This window comes from Chlorocebus sabaeus, chromosome 25, assembly GCF_047675955.1.
Source record: "Chlorocebus sabaeus isolate Y175 chromosome 25, mChlSab1.0.hap1, whole genome shotgun sequence".
NCBI classification, from domain to species: domain Eukaryota; kingdom Metazoa; phylum Chordata; class Mammalia; order Primates; family Cercopithecidae; genus Chlorocebus; species Chlorocebus sabaeus.
This window is the reverse complement of record NC_132928.1, coordinates 36,658,397-36,680,122: the sequence shown is the minus strand read 5'-3', so window position 1 is coordinate 36,680,122 and position 21,726 is coordinate 36,658,397. Positions and strand designations below refer to the sequence as shown.

Here is a 21,726-nt window from a genome sequence, read left to right as displayed (position 1 = left end):
CATATATCTTGTATTCAACCTATTTTCATATTGACACTCCAGATCAACATTCATAAACCATTTAACTATCAAACATAATTGCAAATTAATATTCTTGATTATTGCACATTGGTTCTGCCCATATGCAATCCACTTGTATAATGCTAGTTGAGTACTAGAGAAAAAATTATCTTCATTTAGGTCTCTACTTAAAGCACATCTCATTAATAATCAAGATACATTCAAGAATTTATCTTGAAATGTTAATGTTATAGGCAACTAGGAGGATTAATTGAAAGTATTAATCTACATATACCACCGTGGCCATTCTATCAAACCTCAGGTCCTCCCACCCTTTTCCCTACTTTATCTTTTACCATTCATACTACTATTTGCAAAGTGGTATTGTATACTTATCGTATGTCTCACCATGAGAACTGGGGCTTTTTCCTGTTATACTACCCTCTAGCATCTAGAACAACTCAGATGTACCTCATAAGATTGGCTGAATAAATCACTGAATAGTTTCAAAAAGTTAATGTAATCAAGTCAAAACCAAAAAGTGCCCAGTATGCTAGAAGTGGTGAATCTTTACCACATCAGCCATTGGAGTTAGGCCAGTTAACAATGTACTAAAGAACAAACTAAATAACATGCGTGTCTGACTGACCTAGGAATTCATACTACTCTAAAAAAATGAAGTATCGCTCTAAAAAGATAACTATCCAGTTTGTCTATTTTAGGCATTTAGGCATAGAAGGTTTAACTTTTCTGCATTCCAGTGTGCAGTCATTGGGTGTTACAGCAGTTTCCTCATTCCTTGAACTACTGCAACATGTTCTAACATCATAGTTCCAAAAGTGGACTCCCTGACTGCTGCAAAGGTGAGCAGCTCCCTAGGTACCCCAATACTGTATGTTTAGATGGGAGTAATTTCTGGAGACTCAAGCTTGAAATCACTCCTCCAAACCTTCCAATGATTTTGTAAGAAACTATGTAATTTCAAAACTGCCAATATAAATCTGCATTCCTCTTCAAATAGCTAGAGTGGTTTGTTTCCTGAAAATTTGTATATGATCAAGTTTAAAAATAATATAAACTACACAGAACTATTTCAGACTATGGGGAGGGCAAGCAAGACTAACACACAAAAACATATGTGTACACATGAGGAAAAAGATCACTAAATACACCAAAATGTTAATGTGCTCATCCCTGTTAATAGAAATACGGTAATTTAAATTTTATTTTTACTTATCTGTTTTCTCTAAACGTTTTTTGAGAATACATTAAAAGCCTTTTTAAAAATTATTTCAAATAAACAAAATCCTACAGGATAAAAATATCTAAATGTATCTTGAAATGTTAATGTTAGAGGCAACCAGAAGGATTAATTAAAGTATTAATCTGCATATAACACCATAATATACACACAAATACGTATCATGGTCCTAACTAGGGAAGCAAGTCCCCGTGGTTGTGACTCCCGAGCAAATATTAGTCTATTCTAGTGGCACAGCTGACTGCTGTTAGAAAAAGGGCAGCTATCTTGGGAACTAAACATATAAGGTGAGAGTAGCCAGTGCCGCAGCTGTTGGCAAGCTTTTTGTTGATAATACCAGAAGTACATCCCTTAGAACTGGTCATTTTGAAAGGCATAAAATAGAATGGAAGTGCCTTCACCGACCCAATAATTAAATAAAATTTTAGAAAAGACTAAATATGAAACGAGCAAGACTTTCTATAAAATGTCATTAAAAAAACTTTCCACATAGCATTTATCTATTTATGGGTTGCTCTTTATTCTTCCATTTTCTGTACCCACTAGCTTCATGACTTAGTTTCAAACCAGCAATATATGGCACCCAGACAAAGACAAGTCATACTTCTTTATTCACAGACAGAAGTAATCATGAAGTATCACAAGGGATTTGCAATCATCCAAGAAGATGCAGATAAAATAAACCATTCTTAAGCTATGGAAATTCCTAGTAAGGAATTTTGTTAGATTAATATGAAAAAATCCTTATATCTATTAACATGGTCGTTTTACAAAGATATTTTTCAAATGTCATTTGATATTACTTTTGTTAACATTTTCAGTGACAATTTTGATGAGCTCTAATTTTGGATCTTTTATGGCTACTGCTTTCTGTGACCTAAGAAACCTTTGACTAACCCCCAAGTCACAAAAATAATCATCCATGTTTTCAGTTAAAAAGCTCCATACTCTTAAAATATAACATTTAGGTCTATGATTCATCTCAAAGTCATTTTTGTCAGGTAGGGGGTCATGTTCATTTTTTTCTATATGGATATTCAGCTATTCTGGCTCCATTTGTTGAAAAGACTTTCCTTCTCTGTTGAATTGTTTTGCCACCTTTGTCGAAATCAAGTGATCATATAAATGTTGATCTGTTTTCAGGCTCTCTCTTCTATTCCATTGATTTATTTGGCAATCCTAGTGCTAGTATCACACTGTATTGATTACTAAATACAACTTACCACAATAATCCTCACATTGCTTAACAAAATTTAAGCCTCAATAGGAAAGGATATATAAATTAAAATAAATGAATGGGATCAAGATGAGCCTTCCTTAAAAATCCATTTTTTTTTTTTTTTTTTTTTTTTTTTTTTTTTTTTTTTTTTTTTTTTTTTGAGACGGAGTCTCGCTCTGTGCCCCAGGCTTGAGTGCAGTGGCGCAATCTCGGCTCACTGCAAGCTCCGCCTCCCGGGTTCACGCCATTCTCCTGCCTCAGCCTCCCGAGTAGCTGGGACTACAGGCGCCCGCCACTGCGCCCGGCTAATTTTTTTCTATTTTTTAGTAGAGACGGGGTTTCACCATGGTCTCGATCTCCTGACCTTGTGATCCGCCCGCCTCGGCCTCCCAAAGTGCTGGGATTACAGGCGTGAGCCACCGCGCCCGGCCTTAAAAATCCATTTTTAAAAATTATATCATGGCTTTGAAAACACTCCATAATTATTACTGTATCAAGAGCAAAACATATTTACCCACAAATAACTGAGAAACTACATTTTTCATTACCTCCAACTGAAATTATGTATGAAAAATATTTCATTAGTTTTTCTATCAATTTCCCATCAGGTTTTTCTCCATTAGTTCTAAGTCATTTAATACTACAATCACTAAGCTTAAAAACAATCCTTAAAAATTCATGTGCTGAAACTGGAAGATGGGTACACATTCTCCCTAATAAAATATATTATGCTAAATTTATTTTACAATAAATAATGCTAAAAAGTCATGTATCAACCTCAGAAATATTCTTGATAAAGAAAAAAGTAGATTACTTCCTTTTAAAAAGAAAGTTTTATAAAGTCTTCTTTAAAGTCTGACTTGCAAAGGAAGATTAAAAGTAAGAAAATTATTACAAAGCAACTCCCAAAATCAATTTTAAAAAATCAATTGTGAGCAAATTGTATATGGCTCTTGGAAACTGCAGGCTGTACGAAATTTATTCAAATTGGCATAGAAAGATCCCCCATCACCACTACTATCTTTTTAAAAAAGCAGAGAGCATGAACTGTCAAACCTCCAATTTTTTTATATACAGCTTATGAGCTTGAAAAAGTATTCCATTGAGAGTAACACCAACATTCTTTAAGATTTACAATTTCTTCTTAACCTGAAATTTTGCTTTGAAGCGTAATACTCAAGACCTTCCTGAAACAATTCTCTACTACATAAACAAATAACCCCAAACACTTGAAGAAAAATTACTAAAATAAAACTCAGATGTTTATTACTTTTCTACTGACAGCAGTGAAAATCACTGGAAATTATACTTTTGTCCTTTTTAAATGATTTACATTTAAATCATACTTTTTCAAATAACTGGTATAGCAGATAAAATTCAGTTTTAAAATCCTCAAAACACTCAGATATCAAAGATAGAAATACTGATTTTTTTTCCATTAATGATGAGAAGAAATAAGACATCCAGTTTCATTAAGATCTGACAATTGCAAATTTTAAGTATTTAAATTACAGATAAGGAGTATCATTTGTGCATTTTCTAGGTTCATATGGTAGTTACACATCCAGAAAACTAACAGTTCTCAGATTCAATGTCAAATAATGGAATTTGGGCAAGCACTCTTAATATCACTTTCATTTAATATGCACTACATGCACATGATGCAGGTAGGGAAGAAGTTTATGAATCCATGCATTAAAGACAAGACAGGCTGGCACTACCGCCAAACGTGCACTGAGCCAATTAGGATGTTGCTCAAAGTTCTTTATACATAATGATTCCATGAAAATATGTGCAGAAGCAGAAATGTGTACACATCCCAAAACATCCTCTTCATTTGGTTTCCTGAGCTTTCTTTGCGTTCTGTTTTTCTTTTGCCTAAAAATTAAAAATAGTATGTTACAAAATTTTAAAAGTCAGTTTTAATATATTAAAATAAAATGTGCCTAAGAGGGTATTCTCAAGATGAAAGGTTTGAAATACATTCTTTCTAAGATTTCTAAAGCATTATGTTTTATAACTTGAGACTTACAGCAAACTTTTCCTGGACAATTACAGTTATTCTTTGCTCTAAGAAAGGATCATGTTTGGTTTGCAGTTCTTTCCTATCTGAAGGTGAAATGAATTATTATAATTGTAATAATTTAAAAATTCCATAAAGTCAAACTCATTCATGAGTATTCCAAAACAATATATGTACACATATTTGCCTATTTCCGATTCAAATGAATATAAGAAAAATCTTACATTAGTTTCTGCAAATGTGAATAAATGAGTTTAACCTAACAGTTTAAGTGAGTTTAACAGAATGTCACTAAAGGATTATGTATCCCTGGTGTCAACAAACTTTATTTATATGACTTAAAACAATGTTCTTCATGACAATTATATAGCTTGAACACAGTACTTCTGTCTTATTCTTTAGCAAATGAAGCCAGAGCTTATAGATGTTATCAAGCTTGACCAAAGTCCCACAGCCAGTATACAGTAAGTCCTCAACACAGATCAAAGACATATGCTTTATAGCATTGCTTCTCAATGTATATACCAAAGACTTAGAGATCCTGTTAAAATGCAGACTGATTTAGTAAAATGCCTGAGGTTCTGTATTTCTAACAAACTCTCAGATGATGCCAGTTCTGCTGGTATTCAGAAGACATTTCTAAAGCAAGATTTTAGAGTACTACAACACAATATTTTCCACTGTGCCACTTCAGAAGAGTCAATAAATTTCTACATTATACAACTTTTTAAAACTTCCTTAAATAAAAAATAGAGCAATTAAAACAATTACAATCTCTTTTTGTGATGTATTAGGTACTATAATTATTACTTAACAGTAAGATAAAACTGAGTGTTGTGCCTTAGAATGAGAGCAAATAGTCTGCGTGCCATATTAAACATTATAAAATTAATTGCCAACATCAATGTTTTTAGTTAACAAACATAATTTGTAATTTGATATGTGTATCGCATCTCAAAGTTTTCTTTCCTCAAATAATAAACATAATTTGGTTTTAGGCATAATTTAAAATAAAGGTATGTGCTTCTTTCCTTATTGATCTCGGAGTATACTTAGTAGAATACTGAGAAGGATTAACAAGAAATAAATTTACTGGTTTCTGATATAAACTTTACAATGTAATTAAATGAGTAAACATATAAGGCAGAGTGTTCATACATTTATTAAAAAGTTATCACCATTAATTGAGCATTATATTGAGCACTAATTTATATACTTTACAGATATGATCTCATTTAATCATCAAGAATGTGAAGTAGGTATGATTCCCAGTTTACAGATGAGAAAGAGGTTATAAGAAAGTAAGTGCCTAAAAGCACTAGCTAATAAGTAACATATATAAGATTTAAATTCAAAGCCTGTATTTTGGTCTGCTTTTGTCAAAAAAAAATCATATTTACAAATAGCAATGAAAAATATATACTGTTAAAAATACTTTCCTTCTATACAGTGTACCAATGATATTAAAAAGTACTGACTTAGATAATTCTGCATTAATAGATACTAATGTAGATACTGTTGTGATTAGCCTTAACTATTCTTCTACCTTATTTCTATTAAGAAACAGAAAAAGAGCTGAAGCTTACTTATTAGCAATGGAATCATAAAGTCATAGTAAAATGTGGACAAAATCCAATATTGTGAAGTTTCTGTGGATTCCCCCATAGCAATGGAATTTATGATTTTATATTATGTTAAGTTATTGATAGTCAAAAACTTAAGATAATGATTCATAATTACATACAAATGTGTAGACAAAAATTTTTTAATCATAAATATACTCGAATAAATGGAAGTCTCACAAATGCAATCTTAAATTAGATAATTTTATTTTATATTTTAAGAAAGAGATTTGGTACACAATACAAGAAGTTTTACAACTATATATTTTTGGATTACCTCCTATGCAGTTTTTTAATGTGGTATATATTCAATGAATTCATTAGTTAAAAAGTCTCATATAACAAAAACATTTATAGGTCCAAGTTCATTACAGCCATGCCAAGGGAGAATCACTTATTTATTATGTTGCAAATAAAAAGATTTTAGCTCAAATACTTTTATGTCATCATAGACTATAGGCAACTGCCTCAGCTATTCAAAAATCTGATCCTGTAGAATCTCGGCATATAGTAGCACTGCATGGGGTAGCCACATCTTTCCTGTTTGTTTCCTTCTATTCCTTCTCACACCTTGTTTTTTTATCCTATTTTCCCTGAAAACAAAACATAATAAGATCCACTATTCCAATTTATCTATTTCTGAATTCTATAGGTAATTTTTCTTAGAAGTATTACTATTAAGTAACCATCACTGGTCAAGATTTTATGTAATTATAAAAGCTAATATTTAGCAGTATTTTAACATTTTATTTTTAAATTTGCATTTATCTGCAGAAAATGATATTTTAATATGACAAAATAAGATGAACAAAAATATATTCTTGCAAAGGAAACTGATATATTGCTACAGATTAAGTATTCCATTCCAACCACGTATTTAAAACTTTATGGATGTGAAATTTTAAGTGGCTATAAAGTTATTTAGCAGCTACCTTGTGCTTGCTGGGGATCTTCAGCCTGACTTTATCCTGACATTCATCAAAATAATACTATTTAGCACAGTACCACAATTGTTCATTTATTCGTTTCCTAAATCGTATCATAAGTTGCTTACGAGAAAATAACACGTCTCAGTTATATATACATCCCTAGACCTTAACAGAGTGCCTGGAATATCCTTGCAGCTAGATAAATGTTTGATGAACAATTTAAAACATTTCAACAATTCCAATTAAATGAGTCTAAGCTCCTTCAGAACCTAGGAGAATAATAGTTATTGCATGCATACAAGAAACAAATCTATCTCAATATTGCTTCTGGAATATTAATAAAAGAACAACTTAGAGAAATAAACCACTAGAAGGTCAATAACTACTTTCCCTAAGAAAATGAAGGCAAACACAACAGAGTTGGTGTTCCACTAACATCAGGTATTCATATGCTGCCACCTTGTGTCCAAAAAATGTGAACTAAGGAATAAAGATTCTAATGTTAAGCTGACAAGCTATTGTTTTCTAACTATGCTCTCAAAAAAAATCTGGGGATATAGTGTAATTAAAAATCAAACAACAGTGGTCCTTTTACTTACTAATTTGAACACACAAAAAATTATGTTCACAGATCAATTTTAATGCAAAATTTATACATTTAAAATTTGTCTAAGGGTCCTGGTCCTTAGTAACATTTATCTAACTTAAAATCTGATGCATCACATATTTAGCACATTGTATAGTTATTTTAATATTTTTAACAGAAAAATATTTGATAGGGTTAATAACATCATATCTAGGTATTCTTGTTAATCAAGCAATTTTGAGAACCACAGGACCCTGTATTAATCTAAAACTTGGAATACAACCTGAGATGCACAAACAGAAAAAAACCTATAGTGGAAAAGAGATTTAGCAGTCTTCTGCAATAATTTTTACATGTAATGCTAAAACTTGGGTCACATGTTTCAGTCAATAAGGTATATACACAAAAAACTTATTAGCTCACATCTCATATTATTTAGAATGTATAACACGAAACAGCTTGGTTGAAATGTATCTTTGCTTTGTAAACTTAAAAATCAATAAGGAAAATATACCTACCATGTATTCTCGTCTTTAAGTTAATGGTCCAAAATTTTATTTGCCTAGTAGTGTCTTCTCAAAGTGTTTCTCAAACTGTGGTACACAGACCAGTTGCATTAGAATCACTTGGGGAACTTATTAAAGAATCCTTCCCCTATATCAGAATATCTGGGGAGGGGCCAGGTAACACGTATTTTAAAGAATATCCACTGATGTTCACTTTCAGAAACACTGATTTACAGTATGAACTTAAAAACAATTTAACTGCATTTTACTTACTCAACAAATATTTTATTGTTACTTATGAAAAAAATAATAAAAATCAGATTTTTTCACTAACTTATGCTAGTTTTCCCTCAGTGGAACGGATGCTAGATTAGAAATAAGAAAACCTGTTTTGTAGTACCGGCTATTTTTTTTTTAATCCAACAATGTCCATTCTACTTTTAAATTCTGTTATATCAACTCAAATTTTTGCTAAATAGGAAAATATCTATTATTTCAAGTATTAGCATTAAAAATCTATTTTTGCTTAAAGAAAGAATAGTGTTTTAAATTTTATTTTAATACAGTACAACCTGAGGTCTTGACACTAAGAATCTGGAAGGCTAAAGCAGTGGGGTAATTCTTTATTTTTGTTTTACAGTCTCAGCTGAACTAATTCTTATAGAATATAAAACAAGAAGCAAAAGCAAAAGAATAAAAATGTACAAGCTTCCAAAAATTTTACCTCTACTCATGCAAAAAAAAAAAAAAATACATTTTACGTTTTTGGAGAATCTAAACCTAATTTAAGTATCTACAGATAAAATACTTACCTTTTCTACTAGTGGTATTAACTGCTGGTGTTCTGCTAAAGTCTTTAACAATTCCATAATGAAAGGCAGATAATTATGCTTCCTTCTGATATTCTCAATCTGAAAATAAAACAACATCAATCCACACTAACTACATTTCTGCTAATTTTGGTATTTTACTCTTTGCATCCAACTCAAAATAGAAATGGTATAAAATATCCACTCTCATAAGAATATAATTTTAGAAATAATGAGACTCCATTCCCACTGAGAATAAAGATTAACACAATAAAACACGTGGAGGGAGTTTCTTGGGCGCGGCTTCCTGCCCCTGACTTAGCAAATAATAGAGGCCTTTAAAAGTCCAATCTAAGATTACTTATGAAAATGTCATTTATAAAAACAACTAAAGGTCTACATGCTAAATTAACATTTGCTACTTCACCTAATCAGGCAAAGTCTAATGAGACCAGCTTTATTTTGTGATCAAGCACAATCTTTCCTTCAGATTATTTTTTATCAAAAGGAGGTACATTGCAGGAAAAAATTTATACTTCAGTGGAAAACCATGGACTGTCTAGATAACATCCTCTCAAGTTATGTGATTCTAGGCTCTCACTGCCACTGAGCTGTTATATATTCTGCCTGGTAGAAGTATAATTGATTGCCCTTCTTCCATAGAAAGTTTCCATCTCTTATAAATTTATTTCAACTTCATATAAATTTGAGCTTCTCTGACTTCTTCAACTAGAGTTCCTTCAGTTAATTAATTAAATTAAAGCTTAACACGTTTGTTTTATAGCAGTATGAGAATCATTTGATCTTTTTTTAAACAAAGCATTCCCAAATAATAAAGCAGGAAACTTTATGGAAGTTATGGAAACTCTGTGTTGTATTTTGGGTGGATATTAAAAGCTAATTACATAATAACTACATAAGTATATATAAAGATGGGTAATTTACTTTTTTAATATCATGTGAAATGGAAAATAATTGGTAAAGCTATTATTTCTTCCTTTCCTATCTCCACGAACTTGGCCCTCCCTCTTTCCTGCCTGTAATACCCTAGAGCCTGCCTGCCTGCCCTTACCACTTTCACCTGAAGAAATTCTACTAGTTTAAGGCCCATTCATTTCATTTAACAATCATCTGCTGTCTGATAAGTATGAGGCAAAGTATCTGTTGTCTGTTAAGTATGATGCAAAACACTTTACTGACACTGTGGGGACAGTTCTTGCCTTACACTGAGGTTCAAATGAAAAACAATCCTTTTACTACCATAACACATGACAAATGACATATACATTCCACATCCAAAGTTAACACAAAATTCAAACTTTCCTCTACTCTTTCCGCTTTTCTGAAAAAAAGGTTACCAGATGGATTGCAAGTGAAAAACAATACATTATTAAAAATAACTTTGCCTTTATATTTGATTCTGAATTATATAAATGCTTGTCATGATTAAATAAAATTAAATTAGAATTTTTAACTCTAAAAAATCTGAAAGCAAAATCAACAGGAAAAAGTTTTAAGTGAATTTAAAATACAGTGATTTGATTATATATTCAAAATAGGATATACCCTAAGGAACAAGAAAAACTTAAGAAAAAAACTATTCACTTGTTATTATACTATTGGCTATTATTCTGAACCTTTTTATATAGATGCATATACATATATACACAAATACGTTATATACATACTACATGTATATGGCATAAAACAAATAAGTAATTACATTAATTTTGTTAGGAACCCAAGATTTTCAACTTAATAGAAGAAATGCAAATTATTAACTTCCTTATGCACAAAGCCCTTTAATCCTAAATTTGAGTATTAATATGAATACATGATGTATTTCCTCTTCAAAAATAAAATATGAAACAAACAAAAGTGTATTTGCAGTGCTAAAAAGGCCTAGAAACAATGATCAATCAGCAGCACTGAGCCCGAGTGCCCAGATAGTGGTTTCTAAACACCATTTTGCACCAAGGGAACAAAGGGCTTATTTATAAAACGGCTGATTCCAAGCTTAAGCAAGAAATGTACAAGAAAAGTCTAAGGCAGGCATGGTAGCTCACACCTGTAATCTGAACACCCTGGGAGGCCATGGTAGGCAGATCGCTTGAGGTCAGGAGTTCGAAACCAGCCTGGACAAAAATTAGCTGGGCATGGAGGCAGGCACCTGTAATCCCAGCTACTCGGGAGGCTGAGGCAGGAGAACTGCTTTAACCCAGGAGGCAGAGGTTGCAGTGAGCCAAGATAGTGCCCTGCACTACAGCCTGAGCAACAGAGCAAGACTCTGTCTCAAAAAAGAAAAAAAAAAAAAAAAAGGGTCTGAAACATTTTATGTCAGAAAGCAAGGAAGCTGGCTGGGCATAGTGGCTCACACCTGTAATTCCACCACTTTGGGAAGCCAAGGCAGGAGGATCATTTGAGGCCAGGAGTTTGAGAGCAGCCTGGCTAACATAGTGAAATCCTGTCTCTACTAAAAATACAAAAATTAGCCAGACGTGGTGGCACAGGCCTGTAACCCCAGCAACTCAGGAGGTTGAGGCAGCAGAATAGCTTGAACCTGGGAGGCAGAGGTTGCAGTCAGCCAAATTTGCCTTACTACACTCCAGCTTGGGCAACAAAGTGAGACTCCATCTCAAAAAAAAAAAAAAAAAAAAAAAGAAAGCAAGGAAGCTATCAGAAACTAAGGGGGTTATGTCAAAAGGACTTACGAGACAGCCTGAAGTGGCTCCCATTGGCCAAAAATAGAATAATTTGAGCATCAATAAGAATGATAACGGGCCGAGTGCAGCGGCTCATGCCTATAATCCCAGCACTTTGGGAGGCCAAGGCAGGTGGATCACTTGAGGTCAGGAGTTTGAGATCAGCCTGGACAACATGATGAAACCCGTCTCTACTAAAAATACAAAAATTAGCCAGGCATGCAGGCAGGTGCCTATAATCCCAGCTTCCTGGGAGGCTGAGAGGGGAATTGCTTGAACCCAGGAGGAGGAGGCTGCACTAAGCCCACATCATGCCCTGCACTGCAGCCTGGGCAACACAGCAAGACTCTGTCTCCAGAAAAAAAAAGTCCGAAACATCTTATACTAGAAAGCAAAGAAGCTGGCTGGGCATAGTGGCTCACACCTGTAATCCCAGCACCTTGGGAAGCCAAGGCGGGAGATTCATTTGAGGCCAGGAGATCAAGACCAGCCTGGACAACATGGTGAAACTCTGTCTCTACTAAAAATACAAAAATGAGCTGAGTGTGCTGGTGTGGGCCCATAATCCTAGCTACTCGGGAGGCTGAGGCAGGAGAATTGCTTGAACTGGGAGGCAGAGGTTGCAGTGAGCCAAGATTGCCTTACTGCACTCCAGCTTGGGCGACAAAGTGAGACTTCATTTCAAAAAAAAAAAAAAAGCAAAGAAGCTATCCAGAAACTAATCAATAAGAATAATAACAGGCCAGGTGCAGTGGCTCACGCCTGTAATCCAAGCACTTTGGGAGGCCGAGGCGGGCAGATCACTTGAGGTCAGTAGTTCAAGATCAGCCTGGTCAACATGGCAAAACCCTGCCTCTACTAAAAATATAAAAATTAGCGTAGCCAGGCATGGTGGCGCACACCTGTAATCCCAGCTACTTGGGAGGCTGAGGCAGGAGAACTGCTTGAACCCGGGAGGTGGAGGTTGCAATGAGCCAAGATTGCACCACTGCATTGCAGCCCCGGCGACAGAGCGAGACTCCGTCCAAAAAAAAAAATAATAATAACTACAGTGAACTGAAATATCAAATAGCTTAAAATTCTGTTCCTAGCAATATTTTACAAAAATAAAAATGAAAGACATCTCACTACTTATCTTTGTAGGATATCAGAGAATCAACATATTATTTGAAATTTGGTAAATGACAGGAGGGAAAGCCATCAGATATTCAATGTACCTTCATCTTGAACTATACTGCTCTACATTAAAACATTAAAGGAACACATTTTTAAAAACATACCTTGTATCTTTTTAATTTCTGTACTTCTTCTTCAATAAGCATCTGATTTTTGGCAACTTCTGACTGAATAGCACTTAACATACTATTACCTTGATCTGTATCCATGGGTTCCTCCTTGGGGGAAGGAAAAGAAATAGCACACCCTAATAATTGAGGCTTACATTCAGAATATTTTAAAATAATAAACACAGTATGACTATGTTGGAATTTCTACTCTTCATATTGATAGCAGCATGCCAGCCTAACAGCAGCATTAAAGGATAAAAGCTCCAAAATTGTACCTTCCATATTTCTGTTTTAATAATATGAATTTTCATCTAAAAACAACCTACATTGTAATATACTATATTGCCATATTCTCCTAATACACTATAAAATAAATTTTCTTAAATATATTCTTAAGAAAATGTGATCAAAGGATGGTAAATAAACTTTTGTCTACTATATCTCTTCTCCAATGACATTTACTACGGAAAGATAACCATAGACTAGTAAAGACTACATGTGACTCTAAATGTACTCAGTTAACTCTTTGAGAATTAACTTGCTTAATTATATAATGAAATCACAGAAAATAGTTAAAATAGTTCATTCCTAACACTTATTTAGCATTTACCATTTGTTAGTCATTAAGTGATTTACATACAATACCTCATTTACTCCTCATGACAGTCTTATAAGGTAAATACTACTTATTATCTTTATGCTATATGAAGAAACTGAGGCACAAGGAAATATACTCAAATTCCTATATCCACTAAGTGCAAAGTGAGGAACCGAATGAATCTAGGCAGCCTGATTTCAGAGTGTGTATTCACTTAACCACCATTCAGACCACTTGATTATATATATATATATTTAAAGTAAATACTATTCCTGAGAGAATAACCAAGCTAGAACTTTGTACTTAGAAACATGGCCACGAACCTCTGCAAGTTGTCGTTGTAACTCTGCTATCTTCTGTTCATATATCATTTTTCTGTCAGACACAATGGCCATTAAATTAAATCGAATTTCACCTTCACTGTACCTAGAAGAAAATTATTTAAGTTTATAATGTAATAAAGAATTGTACAACTATTACCATTAAGATAATCCATTGTGATTCCCCTCTTGATTTTCTAGTATAAACAAAAGTCTATCAATTGGCTAACAATAAAAATGGACACTTTTAAAAAGTGTCAGGCACATAGGTGTGCATCTGTGGTCCCAGCTACTTGGGAGGCTCAGAAACGGGGAGGATCCTTTGAGTTTAGAAGTTGGAGGCTGCAGTGAGCTATGATAGAGCACTATACTCCAGCCTGGGCAACAGAACAATACCCCGTCTCTTAAAAAACAAAAAACAAACAAACACACAAAAAAGCTTTCATATAGGAAAGACAACTATAGCAAAAAAAAAAAAAAAAAAAAAAAAAAAAAATTAGTTAAATTTCATCAATCACAAATGTTTTTCAAATGTTCTAAAATAATGTTAGTATCACTTAAAACATGTGAAATAAAAAATACTTTAATCAGTTTCCCTACCTTTATAAGAAATATGGCAACTCATTAACCTAAGAGCTCAGAAAAACACAAATGAATACTCCACATTTGTTAAATTAATTAGACTGGCATCTTGATTGGAATTAACTATGCTCCTTTATATAATTTTTCCCAAGTCATGATGAACTTTCTATTTTTAATTTACGTATTTTAAATTTTATCTTATCATATGTAAATAAATATAACATATTTTATTAATATAATGTATAATTATATCATATAGTAAAACTTCCAAATGTTTGATTTTCACTACTCTGGTATCAATGAAGCATTTCATAACATAAGCTTGTTCATGGTGGCAACTGACATTAAAAGCATTATTTGTAACACTATGTAAATGGCACTAAGATGAAAACATATAGAAAATGTAGAAAATGTAAGCCCATTTTGCATTAGTTTATCTCTAAGAGTTTCTCATACACAGCTCTATTCACTGAAAAGAACATGGCCCAATATAACTATAGTGCTTTGAACTATGTAAAAATGTTTTTAAAACACTGATTGTGGGACTTCATGTCCCTATTCCTGCCATTAAGTACAACTAAAAACCTTGGACATAATATGTTTTTTAAAAAGAGCAACCAAGAACATTCTGAAAGACAGAAAAAGGCAGACAAGGTGAGGAACTCAGGAACCAAGAATGATACAATAGTGAATTCCCTGAGGTTTTTTTCTGCCTCATATATCCCAGACTTGGAGCTGAAGAAACCAGCAACCCAGAAATACCAACAGACACAGACAAAAAAGCCCCAACAAAAGTCTGCTCTCTCTAGCCAAATAGAAAAGGTGCAGCCTCAGAAGACAGAAAACTTTTAGACAATAATCATTCTACTATAGCCAAACATGACTGAAAAATCTGTGACCTCACCCCTACTCAAAACCAGTAAAAGTAGAATAGTGAGCCTGGACTTCCAACCTTGTTTCCAACCTTTAACAAGACTCCTAGGTTGGTATTAAAAAAGGCTGGGTAGGGAATGGGGACTTTCAGTCCCGCCATGTGGTAATGACAACACCCATTTGTGGTATCAGAGGACACAGAATGGAAAGCTAAAATTGCCACTACCATCCAGTGGCAAAGCAGCCTCTCCCACTTCAGTATGAGTGGAAAGCAATAGCAAGGCACTTCTACCCCTCTCAGCCAGAGTGGTATCAATAGAAACCCTGCTGGGGGCTAGAACTCCTATCTCTGCCCAGCAATAACGAGAAGCCTTATTCCATTTCAGCTGTCACTGAAGGCCTAGTAGGGAAGTTGGACTTCTACTCCCATCTGGCAGTAATGAGGTGGCACCCACAATTTACCCTGTCAGAGCCATGTCCATAAAAACCAGCTCACACAGAAATTTCAAATAAGATCCAAAGTTGAGGGGGGCACCCAAGATGGACGAATAGAACACCTCCAGCCTCCAGCTCCCAGCATGAGCGACACAGAAGACGGGTGATTTCTGCATTTTCAAGTGAGGTACCGGGTTCATCTCACTGGGGCGTGTCAGACAGTAGGTGCTGGTCAGCAGGTACAGCCTGACCAGCGAGAGCTGAAGCAGGGCCAGGCAATCGCCTCACCTGGGAAGCGCAAGGGGGAAGGGAATTCCTCTTCCTAGCCAAGGGAAACTGAGACACACAACACCTGGAAAATCAGGTAACTCCCACCCTAATACTGTGCTTTACCAAGGGTCTTAGCAAATGGCACACCAGGAGATTACATCCCACACCTGGCCCGGAGGGTCCCAGCCCACAGAGCCTTCCTCATAGCTAGCACAGCAGTCTGAGATCTAACTGCAAGGTGGCAGTGAGGCTGGGGGAGGGGCGCCAGCCATTTCGGAGGCTTAAGTAGATAAACAAAGCCTCTTGGAAGCTCAAATTGGGTGCCCACCACAGCTCAAGGAGGCCTGCCTGCCTCTGTAGACTCCACCTCTGGGGACAGGACATAGCTAAACAAAAAGCAGCAGAAACCTCTGCAGATGTAAATGTCCCTGTCTGACAGCTTTGAAGAGAGCAGTGGTTCTCCCAGCACGGAGGCTGAGATCTGAGAATGGACAGACTGCCTGCTCAAGTGGGTCCCTGACCCCTGAGTAGCCTATCTGGGAGACATCCCCCAGTAGGTGCAGACCGACACATTACACCTCACACAGTTGGGTACACCTCTGAGATGAAGCTTCCAAAGCAAGAATCAGATAGCAACACTCGCAGTTCAGCAATATTCTATCTTCTGCAGCCTCCACTGCTGACACCCAGGCAAATAGGGTCTGGAGTGGACCTCAAGCAAACTCCAACAGACCTGCAGCTGAGGGTCCTGACTGTTAGAAGGAAAACTAACAAACAGAAAGGACACCCACACCAAAACCCCATCAGTACATACCATCATCAAAGACCAAAGGCAGATAAAACCACAAAGATGGGGAAAAAGCAGGGCAGAAAAGATGGGAATTCAAAAAATCAGAGCACATCTCCCCCTCCAAAGGAACGCAGCTCATCGCCAGCAACGGAACAAAGCTGGAGGGAGAATGACTTTGACGAGTTGAGAAAAGGCTTCACTCCATCAAACTTCTCAGAGCTAAAGGAGGAACTATGTACCCAGCGCAAAGAAACTAAAAACCTTGAAAAAAGAATGCATGAATGGATAACTAGAATAATCAATGCAGAGAAGACCTTAAAAGAACTGATAGAGATGAAAGCCATGACGCAAGAACTACGTGACAAATGCACAAGCTTCAGTAACCGACTCGATCAACTGGAAGAAAGAGTATCAGTGACTGAAGATCAAATGAATGAAAAGAAGCGAGAAGAGAAGTGTAGAGAAAAAAGAGAAAAAGAAATGAACAAAGCCTCCAAGTAATATGGGATTATGTGAAAAGACCAAATCTACATCTGACTGGTGTGCCTGAAAGTGACGGGGCCAATGGAACCAAGTTGGAAAACACTCTGCAGGATATCATCCAGGAGAACTTCCCCAACTTAGAAAGGCAGGCCAACATTCAAATTCAGGAAATACAGAGAACACCACAAAGATACTCCTCGAGAAGAGCAATGCCAAGACACATAATTATCAGATTCACCAAAGTTGAAATGAACGAAAAAATGTTAAGGGCAGCCAGAGAGAAAGGTTGGGTTACACACAAAGGGAAGCCTATCATACTAACAGCAGATCTCTCGGCAGAAACTCTCCAAGCCAGAAGACTGGGGGCCAATATTCAACATTCTTAAAGAAAAGAATTTTCACTCAGAATTTCATATCCAGCCAAACTAAGTTTCATAAGTGAAGAAATAAAATCCTTTACAGACAAGCAAATGCTTAGAGATTTTGTCAACACCAGGCCTGCCCTACAAGAGATCCTGAAGGAAGTACTAAACATGGAAAGGAACAACAGGTCCCAGCCATTGCAAAAACATGTCAAAATGTAAAGTCCATTGATGCTAGGAAGAAACTGCATCAACTAGAGAGCAAAATAACCAGCTAATATCATAACGACAGGATCAAGTTCACACATAACAATATTAACCTTAAGTGTAAATGGACTAAATGGTCCAATTAAAAGACACAGACTGGTAAATTGCGAAAAGAGTCAAGACACATCAGTGTGCTGTATTCAGGAGACCCATCTCACATACAGAGACACACATAGGCTCAAAACAAAGGGATGGAGGAAGATCTACCAAGCAAATGGAAAACAAAAAAAAGCAGGGGTTGCAATCCTAGTCTCTGATAAAACAGACTAATTTAAACCATCAAAGATCAAAAGAGACAAAGAAGGCCATTACATAATGGTAAAGGGATCAATTCAACAGGAAGAGCTAACTATCCTAAATATATATGCACCCAATACAGGAGCACCCAGATTCATAAAGCAAGTCCTTAGAGACTTACAAAGAGACTTAGACTCCCATACAATAATAATGGGAGACTTTAAAACCTCGCTGTCAACATTAGATAGATCAACGAGACAGAAAGTTAACAAGGATATCCAAGAATTGAACTCAACTCTGCACCAAGCGGACCTAATAGACAGCTACAGAACTCTCCGCCCCAAATCAACAGAATATACATTCTTCTCAGCACCACATCGCACTTATTCCAAAATTGACCACATAGTTGGAACTAAAGCACTCCTCAGCAAATGTAAAAGAACAGAAATTATAATAAACTGTCTCTCAGACCACAGTGCAATCAAACTAGAACTCAGGACTAAGAAACTCAATCAAAACCGCTCAACTACATGGAAACTGAACAACCTGCTCCTGAATGACTACTGGGTACATAACGAAATGAAGGCAGAAATAAAGATGTTCTTTGAAACCAATGAGAACAAAGATACAACATACCAGAATCTCTGGGACACATTTAAAGCAGTGTGTAGAGGGAAATTTATAGCACTAAATGCCCACAGGAGAAAGCAGGAAAGATCTAAAATTGACACCCTAACATCACAATTAAAAGAACTAGAGAAGCAAGAGCAAACACATTCAAAAGCTAGCAAAAGGCAAGAAACAACTAAGATCAGAGCAGAACTGAAGGAGATAGAGACACAAAAAACCCTCCAAAAAAATCAATGAATCCAGGAGCTGGTTTTCTGAAAAGAGTAACAAAATTGATAGACCCCTAGCAAGACTAATAAAGAAGAAAAGAGAGAAGAATCAAATAGACACAATAAAAACGATAAGGGGATATCACCACCAACCCCACAGAAATACAAACTACCATCAGAGAATACTATAAACACCTCTACGCAAATAAACTAGAAAACCTAGAAGAAATGGATAATTTCCGGGACACCTACACTCTCCCAAGACTAAACCAGGAAGAAGTTGAATCCCTGAATAGACCAATAGCAGGCTCTGAAATTGAGGCAATAATCAATAGCCTACCAACCAAAAAAAGTCCAGGACCACATGGATTCACAGCCAAATTCTACCAAGGTACAAGGAAGAGCTGGTACCATTCCTTCTGAAACTATTCCAATCAATAGAAAAATAGGGAATCCTCCCTAACTCATTTTATGAGGCCAACATCATCCTGATACCAAAGCCTGGCAGAGACACAATAAAAAAAAAAAGAATTTTAGACCAATATCCCTGATGAACAGCGACACAAAAATACTCAATAAAATACTGGCAAACCGAATCTAGCAGCACATCAAAAAGCTTATCCACCATGATCCAGTGGGCTTCATCCCTGGGATGCAAGGCTGGTTCAACATATGCAAATCAATAAACGTAATCCAGCACATAAACAGAACCAAAGACAAAAACCACATGATTATCTCAATAGATGCAGAAAAGGCCTCTGACAAAATTCAACAGCCCTTCATGCTAAAAATTCTCAACAAATTCGGTATTGACGGAACGTATCTCAAAATAATAAGAGCTATTTATGACAAACACACAGCCAATATCATACTGAATGGGCAAAAACTGGAAGCATTCCCTTTGAAAACTGGCACAAGACAGGGATGCCCTCTCTTACCACTTTTACTCAATATAGTGTTGGAAGTTCTGGCTAGGGCAATCAGGCAAGAGAAAGAAATAAAGGGTATTCAGTTAGGAAAAGAAGAAGTCAAATTGTCCCTGTTTGCAGATGACATGATTGTATATTTAGAAAACCCCATCGTCTCAGCCTAAAATCTCCTTAAGCTGATAAGCAACTTCAGCAAAGTCTCAGGATACAAAATCAATGTGCAAAAATCACAAGCATTCTTATACACAAGTAACAGACAAACAGAGAGCCAAATCGTGAATGAACTCCCATTCACAATAGCTTCAAAGAGAATAAAATACCTAGGAATCCAACTTACAAGGGATGTAAAGGACCTCTTCAAGGAGAACTACAAACCACTGCTCAGTGAAATCAAAGACGACACAAACAAATGGAAGAACATACCATGCTCATGGATAGGAAGAATCAATATTGTGAAAATGGCCATGCTGCCCAAGGTAATTTATAGATTCAATGCCATCCCCATTAAGCTACCAATGACTTTCTTCACAGAATTGGAAAAAACTGCTTTAAAGTTCATATGGAACCAAAAAAGACCCCGCATTGCCCAGACAATCCTAAGCCAAAAGAACAAAGTTGGAGGCATCACGCTACCTGACTTCAAACTATACTACAAGGCTATTGTAACCAAAACAGCATGGTAGTGGTACTAAAACAGAGATATAGACCAATGGAACAGAACAGAGCCCTCAGACATAATACCACACATCTACAGCCATCTATCTGATCTTAGACAGACCTGACAAAAATAAGAAACGGGGAAAGGATTCCCCATTTAATAAATGGTGCTGGGAAAACTGGCTAGCCATAAGTAGAAAGCTGAAACTGGATCCTTTTCTTACTCCTTATACGAAAATTAATTCAAGATGGATCAGAGACTTAAATGTTAGACCTAAAACCATAAAAACCCTAGAAGAAAACCTAGGTAATACCATTCAGCACATAGGCCTGGACAAGGACTTCATATCTAAAACACCAAAAGCAATGGCAACAGAAGCCAAAATTGACAAATGGGATCTAATTAAACTAAAGGGCTTCTGCACAGCAAAAGAAACTATTATCAGAGTGAACAGGCAACCTACAGAATGGGAGAAAATTTTTGCAATCTACTCATCTGACAAAGGGCTAATATCCAGAACCTACAAAGAACTCAAACAAATTTACAAGAAAAAAACAACCCCATCAAAAAGTGGGCAAAGGATATGAACAGACACTTCTCAAAAGACATTCATACAGCCAACAGACACATGAAAAAATGCTCATCATCACTGGCCATCAGAGAAATGCAAATCAAAACCACAATGAGATACCATCTCACACCAGTTAGAATGGCAATCATTAAAATGTCAGGAAACAACAGGTGCTGGAGAGGATATAGAGAAACAGGAACACTTTTACACTGTTGGTGGGACTGTAAACTAGTTCAACCATTGTGGAAGACAGTGTGGCAATTCCTCAAGGATCTAGAACTAGAAATACAATTTGACCCAGCCATCCCATTACTGGGGATATACCCAAAGGATTACAAATCATGCTGCTATAAAGACACATGCACACATATGTTTATTGCAGCACTATTCACAATAGCAAAGACGTGGAATCAACCCAAATGTCCATCAGTGACAGACTGGATTAAGAAAATGTGGCACATATACACCATGGAATACTATGCAGCCATAAAAAAGGATGAGCTTGTGTCCTTTGTAGGGACATGGATGCAGCTGGAAACCATCATTCTCAGCAAACTATCGCAAGAACA

The 21,726-nt window shown here is 35.8% G+C and overlaps 1 protein-coding gene across 27 annotated transcripts in view; it reads right to left on the bottom strand.

The window, feature by feature from the left end:
* Window positions 1-1,853: 1,853 nt before the first annotated feature.
* The window catches only part of UCHL5 (ubiquitin C-terminal hydrolase L5), a 55,081-nt gene continuing 35,208 nt past the window's right edge, over window positions 1,854-21,726 (bottom strand). For 4 of the 27 annotated variants that reach the window (XM_037985789.2, XM_073011660.1, XM_007989111.3 and 1 more), the window contains 5 exons: window positions 13,865-13,967; window positions 12,938-13,048; window positions 8,959-9,057; window positions 8,159-8,233; window positions 3,725-4,358 (listed from right to left, as the gene is read on the bottom strand). In XM_037985789.2, the coding sequence (XP_037841717.1) occupies window positions 8,195-8,233; window positions 8,959-9,057; window positions 12,938-13,048; window positions 13,865-13,967 (352 nt within the window). In that variant the 3' untranslated portion in view covers window positions 3,725-4,358; window positions 8,159-8,194. Of the gene's footprint in view, window positions 4,359-6,308; window positions 6,719-8,157; window positions 8,309-8,958; window positions 9,058-12,937; window positions 13,052-13,864; window positions 13,968-21,726 lie in introns of those variants that run through there. The other 23 variants (XM_037985788.2, XM_073011658.1, XM_073011664.1 and 20 more) reach the window with 12 other exon arrangements.